At 42.6% G+C, this 12,259-nt stretch overlaps 1 protein-coding gene across 1 annotated transcript in view; it reads left to right on the top strand.

Annotated features, from left to right (window-relative positions):
- The window catches only part of mtor (mechanistic target of rapamycin kinase), an 83,152-nt gene extending 71,093 nt beyond the window's left edge, over window positions 1–12,059 (top strand). The window contains exons 43-58 of the mRNA XM_080533608.1: window positions 80–202; window positions 372–554; window positions 2,381–2,515; window positions 3,326–3,500; window positions 4,164–4,299; window positions 4,489–4,636; window positions 5,148–5,270; window positions 5,792–5,874; window positions 5,971–6,043; window positions 6,138–6,212; window positions 6,896–7,031; window positions 7,243–7,308; window positions 10,227–10,307; window positions 10,668–10,748; window positions 10,845–10,950; window positions 11,202–12,059. Coding sequence (XP_080389734.1) covers window positions 80–202; window positions 372–554; window positions 2,381–2,515; window positions 3,326–3,500; window positions 4,164–4,299; window positions 4,489–4,636; window positions 5,148–5,270; window positions 5,792–5,874; window positions 5,971–6,043; window positions 6,138–6,212; window positions 6,896–7,031; window positions 7,243–7,308; window positions 10,227–10,307; window positions 10,668–10,748; window positions 10,845–10,950; window positions 11,202–11,217 — 1,740 coding nt within the window. The 3' untranslated portion in view covers window positions 11,218–12,059. The remainder of the gene's footprint in view (window positions 1–79; window positions 203–371; window positions 555–2,380; window positions 2,516–3,325; window positions 3,501–4,163; window positions 4,300–4,488; window positions 4,637–5,147; window positions 5,271–5,791; window positions 5,875–5,970; window positions 6,044–6,137; window positions 6,213–6,895; window positions 7,032–7,242; window positions 7,309–10,226; window positions 10,308–10,667; window positions 10,749–10,844; window positions 10,951–11,201) is intronic.
- The last annotated feature ends 200 nt before the right edge of the window (window positions 12,060–12,259 follow it).

The following is a 12,259-nucleotide window of genomic DNA, read 5'->3' as shown; positions in this document are numbered from 1 at the left end:
AAGAGTATCACATTATTCATTGCCCTTTCTTTCTCTCTCCCCCTGCCGCCTCCTCCTCCTCCTCCTCCCTATCTTCAAGGCTTTGATCTATCCACTGACGGTTGCCTCCAAGTCCACCACTACGGCTCGTCACAACGCTGCCAACAAGATCCTTAAGAACATGTGTGAGCACTGTAACACACTGGTCCAGCAGGCCATCATGGTATGTTCTGAAATGCAAACACACACACACACACACACACACACACACACACACACTGCATATACATGTACTGTATTATGTATAGTAGATATATGTTGCCCATTTTGTTTAGGTAGGACAGTGTTCGAAATTCAAAGTAGTTTTGCTGAGTGGTGTCCTACTGGTGCAGGTGAGCGAGGAGCTGATCCGGGTGGCCATCCTGTGGCACGAGATGTGGCATGAGGGCCTGGAGGAGGCCTCCCGCCTCTACTTCGGTGAGCGCAACGTGAAGGGCATGTTCGCCGTGCTGGAGCCCCTGCACGCCATGATGGAAAGGGGTCCGCAGACACTCAAAGAGACATCCTTCAACCAGGTCTGTCTCTATCTATCTATGATATTGATCTATGATGTCTCTCTATCAATATACTATATATCGATCTACAACCCTGATTCCCCCCAAAAAGTTGGGACGCTGTGTAAAATGTAAATAAAAACAGAATACAATGATTTACAAATCCTTTTCGACCTATATTCAAATTAATACAGTACAAAGACACGGTATTTAATGTTCAAATTGATAAACCCTATTGTTTTTTTACGAGTAAATATACTCGTTCTGAATTTGATGTCTGCAACATGTTCCAAAAAAGTTGGGACAGGGGCATGTTTACCACTGAGTTACATCACCTTTCCTTTTAACAACACCCAGTAAGCGTTTGGGAATTGTTGAAGTTTTGAAAGCGGAATTCTTTCCCATTCTTGCTTCATGTACTTTCCCATTCTTGCTTCATGTACGACTTCAGTTGCTCAACAGTCCGGGGTGTCCGTTGTTGTATTTTGCGCTTCATAATGCGCCACATATTTTCAATGGGAGACAGATCTGGACTGCAGGCAGGCCAGTCTAGTACCCGCAATCTTTTACTACGAAGCCACACTGTTGTAACACGTGCAGAATGTGGCTTGGCATTGTCTTGCTGAAATAAGCTGGGACGTCCCTGGCACTAACACACCCCCATACCATCACAGATGCTGGCTTTTGAACTTTGCGCTGATAACAATCTGGATGGTCCTTTTCCTCTTTAGCCCGGAGGACACAACGTCCATGATTTCCAAAAATAATTAGAAATGTGGACTCAGACCACAGCATACTTTTCCACTTTGCGTCAGTCCATCTCAGATGAGCTCGGGCCCAGAGAAGCCTGCGGCGTTTCTGGATGTTGTTGATATAGCTTTCGCTTTGCTTGGTAGGGTCTTAACTTGCATTTGTAGGTGCAGCGACGAACTGTGTTAACTGACAATGGTTTTCCGAAGTGTTCCCGAGCCCATGTGGTAATATCCATTACAGAATGATGTCGGTTTTTAATGCAGTGTCGCCTGAGGGATCGAAGGTCACAGCATTCAATGTTGGTTTTCGGCCTTGCCCCTTACATGCAGAGATTTCTCCTGATTCTCTGAATCTTTTGATGATATTTTGGACTGTAGATGGTGAAATCCCTAATTTCCTTGCAATTGTACGTTGAGAAACGTTGTTCTTAAACTGTTGGACTATTTGCCCACACAGTTGTTCAAGTGGTGAACCTCACCCCATCCTGGCTTGTGAATGACAGCCTTTCAGGGATGCTCCTTTTAGAGTTCACGCCCAGGGCACCCTAGTCCGGTGTAGTTTGGTGCGTGTTTAAATACATTTACTATGGCTGTGTTCAAAATGGCATACTAGCATACTGCATACTAGCATACTGCATACTAGCATACTCAATAGGGTTATGGTTAAACCGAAAACCTAATCTAAAATAAAAAAATAGCTACAGTTTTTACCAAAACCGTCATAAAACCAGACTTTTATTTTTTACATTTTTAACATTTAATCACAACGTCATAAATTGTTATATTTAATAAACGCCATAAAAGTGTGTGGTTGAAGATGCTTTGAAAGTGATTTTTGTAAACAATGTAATTTGTCAATAAATTAACTGTCTAAAAAGACGTGTCACATGACAGCTTCTCAGAACGGAGAATAAGGGAACGTATTCCTGCCCATTTGGGCTACTTATGATCACACTGGGCAGTTTTTAGACTGTGGTTAGGCTGGAAAACAATCCCATCTGGAAACTTATTTTCTTATTCATTTTCAAAAACAATAAATGATAAATGATTATTAATGAGTCATTGTATTAGAAGATGCTTTGTGTGGCTTGACAGGCTTATGGGCGGGACCTGATGGAGGCTCAAGACTGGTGTAGGAAGTACATGCGCTCTGGCAATGTCAAAGACCTGACACAGGCCTGGGACCTCTACTACCACGTCTTCAGACGCATCTCCAAACAGTTACCACAGGTGAGACACTCAATACATCTCCAAACAGTTACCACAGGTGAGACACTCAATACAACACACTCACTCCACACAGATATCAGCCAATGCTAATGAAGATGGTTACAAAATGATACACAGGTGTGTGCGTGTTCCTGCAGTATCCTTTATCTGAGTCTTGAGATTTATTTTGCCACTCTTTTCCAGGATTCATGCTTTTATGCTGTGATACTGTCAGACGATATATCTAGGTCATGTGAGAATCATGTGAAAGAATGCAGCCAATTCAACAATGGTCTCTGTAATGGTTGAAGAAAATAGATACGGCTTCCGCCACAGTGTTCGCCTTTCACTGTTATTATGCCTGTTATCGCTACGTTAGTTCACTGCAGTTACTATCAAGGCCAAACATAGGAAGGACAACCAGAGCGATAGGAAGAGGGAAGGCTAAGACCTTGGAATGAATAGGTCCATTTGTAGTCTTTTATTTATATACTGTAGGTGATCCCATTCTCATTGATTAAAGATTGTGGGGTAGTAGTGGTGGATAATGAGTTAGACTGGTGATCAGGAGGTCATGAGTTCAAATCCCACCTGGGAACACCACCACTAGTGTGCCCTTGAGTAAGGCACTTAGCCCTAAATTACTCCAGGGAGACTGTCCCTGTAATCTCTAATTGTAAATCGCTTTGGAGAAAAGCTAAATGGTTCAAATGTAATAAAGACAGTCACTCACTCCCTCACAAACACACATACTTTCTCTCATACTCCCTCTTCTCTCACACACATGCTCTGCTCTCCCCCATCCATCCTTTCCTCCCTGTGTGTTCCCAGCTGACCTCTCTGGAGCTCCAGTACGTGTCCCCTAAGCTGCTCATGTGTCGGGACCTGGAGCTGGCGGTACCCGGCACCTACGATCCCAACCAGCCTATCATCCGCATCCAGTCCATCGCCGCCTCCCTGCAGGTCATCACCTCCAAACAGAGGCCCCGCAAACTCACCATCATGGGTATGGCCATCCCAATGGATGATCCTGTGTGTGTGTGTGTGTGTGTGTGTGTGTGTGTGTGTGTGTGTGTGTGTGTGTGCGCGTGCGCGTGTGTGTAACCATCATTATTTAACCAGGAGATCACTCTGAGATATTCTAGGAATATTCCATAACAGACCTGCTCTCATACTAAGAAGAGCCAATGCTAAGCATGTCTGTGTTTCTAAGATGAAGCATTAAAACGGTGTACTATGCCGTTGACACCACCCCCACACTACCCAACAAAGATTCAATGGAATAGTAATTCTCGTACTGTGATTCTCCTCAATGAGAGAAGCATCCTCCTTTGTCTTTCCAGTTTGTCTCTGTGGGAACATTTGAACTATGGACGCTGAGCAGATCCATTGTGTTACTGGCTCTGCTGGGAGTATTTTCTAGCCTCAGCAGACTGGCTAGCATTAGAATCTCTGGCTTGACTGTTTAGTAACGGGAGCTGAAGAAGCACAACGGGTTATCGTCCCACGATAGACTTGTATGTTTGGATTTTGGATATTTTTGGATATAGCTATTTCATTGTGTTGTTGTCCTCAAAGGTGAATAAACCATTGTCAATGACTTGACTTTGCATATTGTGTTGTTCTGCATTATCAGATCTGTAATGTTGTGTTGTTGCGCCCCCTACAGGCAGCAACGGGCATGAGTTTATGTTCCTGCTGAAGGGCCATGAGGACCTACGGCAGGACGAGAGGGTCATGCAGCTGTTTGGCCTGGTCAACACACTGCTAGCCAATGACCCTGCCTCTCTGCGGAAGAACCTCAGGTACTGTGGACAGGAGTCACCTTACACACACACACACACACACACACATTAGAACTGCAATTTTAGACACACAGTTGTCTATTTCATATCTCTCGTTATCATTGTATGATGTAATGGCTAAATAGAACTTGAAAGGTCTAAATAGAACAACAAACTCCAAGGCTGGCTTCTGTGTGTTCTGTCTCTCAGCATCCAGCGATACGCGGTGATTCCCCTGTCCACCAACTCTGGTCTGATTGGCTGGGTGCCCCACTGCGACACCCTCCACGCCCTCATCAGAGACTACCGGGAGAAGAAGAAGATCCTGCTCAACATAGAACACCGCATCATGCTCAGGGTAACCATGACGAACTACGCTGTCGCTTCACACGAGACTTACCGTAACTGAACAGAGAACTTCTTAAACACTTACTAGCCTAGCTGTTGTTATGCCTTGAAATCAGTGGATACACATTACACTCTGTAATAGACACAGACTGCTATTAGTTGACAGTTATGACTGTTATTTGGTAACACTGATTGACAAGTATAGAGGAGGGTGTATATGTTGATGTAGTGAGGATTTTAGGAGGGTATGTGTGATTATTTTCTTTATAGGAAAACTCGTATTGTAATTCTGAAGGCTATGAATGGAGTTCTGGACCTCTGTTCTCCGGATGAATGTCTTTGAAAATCCACAGTGAATGTGTCATGTTGATGTTGACTACAGAGGAGGGTTTATATTTTGGGTGAGGGTTTGAGGATGGTATATGTTATAATAAGACACAAATAAATGGGATTACTATAAATGACTTCTGCTCCTGGGGTTGTAGTCAGAGCTAAAGGAGTTGTGGTCTTGTGGTGTGTAGATGGCCCCAGACTACGACCACCTGACCTTGATGGAGAAGGTGGAGGTGTTCGAACATGCAGTCAACAACACAGCCGGAGACGACCTGGCCAAACTGCTGTGGCTGAAGAGCCCTAGCTCTGAGGTAAAACCTGAAGCTTTTACTTATGGAAAGGACAGTATCTATGCTATGTTGTTGCTTACATAAAACAATCGTATTATCCATCATAAAGCCTATTTAATGTTGTCATAAGACTGACATACCGTAGCAGTTTATTGGGTGTGATAACTTATACTAGTATGAAAAATATCATGTTTCATGTCACAGTAAGGTGTTGTCACTTGTTGTAATGTAAGTCATCACATAACAGTTTATGCCATACAGTATGGTCATGACATAACAGTTTATGCCATACAGTATGGTCATGACATAACAGTTTATGCCATACAGTATGCCCCATTCTGCCATGCTCACAAATGGGTCGATTCCTCTCAGTGATGTCTGTCAAGTATCCACCTTTGTTCAATTTGTGGGTGTACTGTCACTTAATTTGTGACACTGCCTGGTGAAAGGGGGAATGTGCTGCAAACCAGGAAGTACGTAAAATGCAAAAAAAAGTTTCAGTTTAAAAAAATATAATTTATATAAAAATGTTTTCCCCTCAGGTTTGGTTTGACAGAAGGACAAATTACACACGCTCCCTTGCTGTGATGTCAATGGTGGGCTATATCCTGGGCCTGGGAGACAGGTGAGGCTCTCTACCAATAGGAGTTTAGGAGTTAAAAACATAATAAAAAAAAGATTCACCTTCAAGACTGAGCACTTTCCCTCCATTTCTCAACAGACATCCATCCAACTTGATGTTGGACCGACTAAGCGGCAAGATCCTCCACATTGACTTTGGGGACTGCTTTGAGGTGAGGGGGTCACCCTTTTTTTGTCATGAACTTGCTTGATAATGTATCTGCAGACGTTGTCGATGTTTTCTCAACTTTTATCTTTTAACAATAGGTTGCCATGACCAGAGAGAAATTCCCTGAGAAGATTCCCTTCCGACTGACGAGAATGCTGACCAATGCTATGGAGGTAGGGGGTGGTTTTTGTTGCTAGCCTTGGGTATGAACCCGAGTTCTGCTTTACTTTAATTTTAATTTTAATTTTAATTTTGCCATTTAGCAGACGCTTTTATCCAAAGCGACTTACAATTACGAATTACAGGGACATTCCCCCTGGAGTAACTGAGGGCTAAGTGCCTTACCCAAGGGCACACTAGTAGTGGTGTGGCTTCAGGCGGGATTTGAACTCACAACCTTCCGATCCCAAGTCCAACTCACTATCCACTAGACCACCACTACCACTACTACTTTGCTTCTCAGTCTTCTCAGACCCCTGTCCTAGAATCAGTTTGTCATTGTAGCGTTGATAAGGGCGCTGTGCATGGAACACAGGCTTATTGTAACTTAGTAATGCAATGTACTGTCTATCTTCTGTTTGTTAATCAGTCAATTAATCAGTCTGTGCCCTCAGTCGGTGCAGCAGTTAGCACTGCACACATTGTGCGAAGGCAGGGGGCTAGGAATCTCCAGCTTGCCTATACTTACCTTTGTCATCTTCTCCATTTCTCCTCAACATCCTACTACTGTAAATGAACAAAACGTATATAAGGGGAGAGCTAAGGTCCCACTGTAAAATAATACTAATGAATTAATTCAACAAAATTCAATGGCTGTGTGTGTGTGTGTGTGTGTGTGTGTGTGTGTGTTGACTAGGTGACGGGGCTCGACGGGAACTACAGGATCACTTGTCACACGGTGATGGAGGTGTTGAGGGAACACAGAGACAGTGTCATGGCCGTGCTGGAGGCCTTTGTCTACGACCCACTGCTCAACTGGCGACTGATGGACAGTAAGCAACCCCTCTCTCCCTCAATAAAAAACACAATAAAAGCACCCCTTTTCTTGAACACTGACTACATTTAGTACATGCCTACAATAACGCCAGGCATTACAGATGTTCTGGAGCTGTATTTTTAACAACATTTGCCCAGAAGAGCCACTGTGCGATGCACTGTGTCCAGCAAGAAAAGACTCATAACTATAACTCTTGTCTTCCACAGCCAATACCAAAGGGAACAAGCGCTCCCGGACCAGAACAGATTCCTACACTGCTGGACAATCAGTCGGTGAGTGTGCAGCAGTGACCATATGGCTAACAGTCTTTTTTTCCCATTGAGTGTATGATGAATTGATCAGTGCTTCCGGGTGCTGAAGGACGGTAGACGTGCTTTTTACTCGCTCCCCCCAGCCTATTGCTTTCTTTGCTTTTATTTTCTTTTCTTCTTTTTGTGTGGATCTTTCAAAGAGAGTAGACTTATTGGAATATACTCTCCAGAGCCGACTCTGCACTCGAGAATCGCTACGCTAATGGTTTTCCACCCACGCAAGCCTTTGAAGAGGATTTAAATCAAAATTCACACTTCCCAAAGCTAACGAGGCAGGTGACAGCTGCAAAATTCACTGGACAGATGAATTATCCCCCCGCGAAACTACTGAAAAGCAGCCAACTGAGGTCCTCGTTAGCATCATTAACAACAGATAGGCACCAGAGTCAAGCCAAGATTTCCCAGGCCTGGGAGTCACGTGACTCCCCGGCCCCCCCGGTGACTCCCTGGCCCGCAGACACGAGCTCAAGGACCCCCCCCCTCCTTCTTCCACTTCTCTGTGTGATATGCAGTGGATAAAACAGACCTCACCTCCAAAAGATACTTCAGAAACGTAAGAGGTAAAAAATTACATATCCACTGCCTAACCTAAGGGTCTCAGAAATAAGATACACTGTCTAAAAATCCAGACACAAAGCGCCTCGTATTACACGTGGGACAAACCGATTCACGTAAAATGGGCTCAGTACACTTGAGATGTGATTTTATGGAACTTTTCAATAGACTTGACAAGCTTAAGATTGAAACATTCATCTGTGGACCGCTACCCACTGTTGACAGAGGTAACCTCGAATTCAGCCGGCTCCTAAGCCTTAACACGTGGCTCTCTAGTGCGTGCAAACTTAAAAGGGCTGAAATTTATTGACCACTGGAACATATTCTGGAGGCAGAGAGACCTATTCAAAAGAGATGGCCTCCACTTAAACAGATCGTGAGAATACCATTTAATGAAGAACATATTCTTCAATCTCATAAACTCTGCTCCCCCTTCCCTCGCTGCTCTTGAACCAACTTAAGGGTTACAACGCAGGATTCTTCTCTCCCCACAGTCCTGCGACTCATCACAGCCTACAGTAAAGGGCCCTCCAAACTCATCACAGCCTACAGTAAAGGGCCCTCCAAACTCATCACAGCCTACAGTAAAGGGCCCTCCAAACTCATCACAGCCTACAGTAAAGGGCCCTCCAAACTCATCACAGCCTACAGTAAAGGGCCCTCCAAACTCATCACAGCTGGCTGAAATGCGCACTGCAGATGACCTCTCAGTCTCCCCATGCTCTGAACTGTGATCCACAGTCGCCAGGGCAAGACAAATTGTTAGCCAACTCGTTGTACCCCCACTAAGGCTAGGGTGCAGCCCCCTTTCTCTCCCCCCAACCTCTCAAACCACTCTACCCCAAACTCCCAGAGACACTCATCCACTGAGTCCACTGAGTTCTCCTTCCTCCAACTCACACCGTTCCTGCCTCTCTCAGATAGGTTAGAGAAAATGGTGAAGACAGGAGTAGAGCTCACCCCGAGAGCTGCTCCATCTCAGGCAACTCTCTATTCTACAACACTTGGCCCCACACTCCCTGTGACGCCAGCCTCATCAACAATACCCATCGCCCCACCCATACCACGACGCTGCAGGACACCCATCCCTCTCCCCCGGATGACACCCATATCAGTTGATGCTCTAACAGTCCCCGCTTCCATAGTTGAGTTGATACCATTGACATTCCTGATATACAGTTGGGACTCTCAATTCTTGCTATCCCTTTTCATATCAGTAACAGAACAGTTAATTGCAAGTCAGAATGCTTTATACACCCCTCAAATTTAATTTCTGTACCCTGCCACACACAGCCCACACAGAGACCAAACACAAAACCACTCAAGCTAGCACATTTCAATGCCAGATCCCTAGCTAATAAGTCTCTCTTAATCAACGACTTGATTAGCTCCTATGAAGTAGATTTCTTATTTATAACTGAGAATTGGTTAGATAAAGATAACAAGACACCAATTCTTATCGAGTCAGCATCCCCCAATTTTAGAACCTTAGATGTCGTTAGATCCCATTAAAAAGGTGGTGGAATCGCCTCTTTTTTCCGAGACAGTTTTACCTGCAAACAGACATCCTTCTGAGAATTTTTATCATTTGAATATCTTTCAGTTGTTTTTAAATGTTCCACTCAAATTATTTTTATAATTGTATACACACCACCCCAATACTCTACTATCTTCTTTAATGAACTTACAGAGCTTCTCCATCATTACTACTGAATTTAATGGTCTGATCATTGCTGGTGATTTCAATATTCATGTAGATAACTCAGAGGACAACAAAGCCAAAGAACTCTCTGTTTTGTTAGATGTTTTTGAACTTCAACAACATGGGAACCTCCCTACTCATAATCGAGGTCACACCCTGGACCTTATCATCACCAAAAGCCTAGATATTTCAAATGTTGTTGTAACTGACATTGACTGACCATTGTTGCATATTCTTTGACGTATATATCTTCCCAGTTATTCAAACTATGTCTAAAACTATTTCCAAACGATGTAGATGTTCCCGCAAGGTCCCTAAGGTCAGCTGAGACTAATCAGCTGACCTTAGAGTGAAAACAAAACACGGTGCAGCAGCTTTCAGTCACACTACCGCATGCGTATATCAATGTCTTGTATCCATTAACTATTGTCTTGACTTTACTTCTTATATTAGCTTATTCCTTGTCATTTTTATTTTCTTACTATGCTCCTCTTGCTGTATTTTTAAATAATGTATGTAAAGCACTTTGAATTGCTGTTGTAATGAAATGTGCTATACAAATAAACTTGCCTTGCCTTGCCTTAAGTGCATATTTCTGTGCTGTGTCTCTTGTCCACTGCAGAGGCACTTGAGGGCATAGACCTTGGGGAGACCACACTCAAGAAACCAGGAACCACTGTGCCTGAATCAATACACTCCTTCCGTGAGTCCATGGCTCTTTGTGCCAATTCATGTGACAACATGCATATCACTAAATATTAAATCATGTATTATGTTATGGGTAACACGTTACAATGTTTTTGCATTGCTTTACACAGTTTTGGACAGTTACAGCATTGCCTTGTTGTTTAGTATCTCCTCTGTAACTTGCCTTAAGTACGCCTTTACTTGTTGTTTGCCCAAAACTAAGTAACCACACATAGCCTATAGCGTGTCAGTAGTAACTCTGTATATCATGTCAGTAGTAACTCTGTATATCATGTCAGTAGTAACTCTGTATATCCTGTCAGTAGTAACTCTGTATAGCGTGTCAGTAGTAACTCTGTATATCCTGTCTCATCAGTCGGAGATGGCTGTGTGCAGCCAGAGGCCCTGAATAAAAAGGCTATCCAGATTATCAACCGAGTACGAGACAAACTGACCGGTAGGTCCTTCAGTTAAACGTGTTGCCAGAAACTGCACATTGTTACAGTCCACTGCAGTAGCATTTATATTGACTTCCATGTATTGTTCCCCTCAGGACGAGACTTCTCACACGACGAGACTCTTGACGTGCCGACTCAAGTGGAACTCCTCATCAAACAGGCGACGTCGCATGAGAACCTCTGCCAATGCTACATCGGATGGTCAATATTATTAATTACTACTAGATAACATCACTTAGCCTGGGCGCCTGACTGCATTTTTGCATTCAGCAAATCTATGGTATCCCCTTTCTGTTAATGAAGACAGCAGCAAGATGGCCCTAGAAGAAACAGACTGGTCCCCAGGCTAAGCACCAGTGTTGTTGGGGGAGGAACATTTGGGGGAATATATTGACATTACTGCTATATATAAATATATGTATTGGTCACTAACATTCCTTTTCTTTCCACAGGTGTCCATTTTGGTAGAGGAACTCCACTGGTGATCCAGATTTTAGTTAGGCTACAATTTATTTTACAGTGACTTTTTTTTCATTGGATAACTGTGAAAAGGCTTTGTAGCTATTTTAAATTGCTACAAATTTAATTGGTCCATGAGTAATAATGAGCAAGAACATAGAATTACATTTTCTGAAGTACTTAATTATATATAAATATGCCATAAAACATTGGTTTCAAGAATGCGTGTCTATTCTTGTTCCTCAAACATGTGTATGTATTTTCAAAGAAAGCGATATGGCAGTACCCAGAGGCTCTGGTGAAAACAGAAGTAATAGCATTTCTATCACATGTAATGATATTCACAGCACCAAATACCAACGTCTTAGTAATCACTCTGTAACAATGAAAGTTTAAATAGCTACAAAGTTCTTTTTTTACATAATTGTCATTTGCTAAATTAGGCAAATCTATTTTGATTTAATTTGATCATCCCATGACCTGATTTGATTTATTAGGACCTCATGTTTGTTTGTTTTGTTTTGTCTTATTCTCTTTGTTCTTGTTCTACTACTAGCGTTTTGTTCATTGTTTGTTTGCGCTAAAGTGGAAAATGTTCATAAATAAAAAGTAAAAAAAGTCATTTGCTAATACTTTCTATGGCTGCCGTATTTGTAACAAGTAAAATGTACAACTTTTTTTACTTGTTGCATGTGCTTGATAGAACCCACTAATTCATTGTATGAATTTGTATTAATGTGACAATTTGAATAACATACTGTATGCCTTTTATTAACTTAAACATTATTGAAGGGTGCTTATAATTGAATAAGAATGAGTGAATTTGATTGGAGAAGGTGATAATGTATGACCATTTCTATGCCAATAAATCATGTAAAGATATATTGATGATTTCTGTAACGTCCAAACATTTTTGACATCTGCTGATAATTTGATTGATAGTTTCTTATGTAAAATTAATATTGCCCACCCATATATATTTACAGTATATGCATGTGCCAAATCTTTTCCATTTCAACCTTCAGGTACCCTGTACACTAATAAGCCAAAA

This window comes from Nansenia antarctica (assembly GCF_963989245.1).
Source record: "Nansenia antarctica genome assembly, chromosome: 6".
Classification (NCBI taxonomy): domain Eukaryota; kingdom Metazoa; phylum Chordata; class Actinopteri; order Argentiniformes; family Microstomatidae; genus Nansenia; species Nansenia antarctica.
This window is presented reverse-complemented; position numbering and strand designations above follow the sequence as displayed.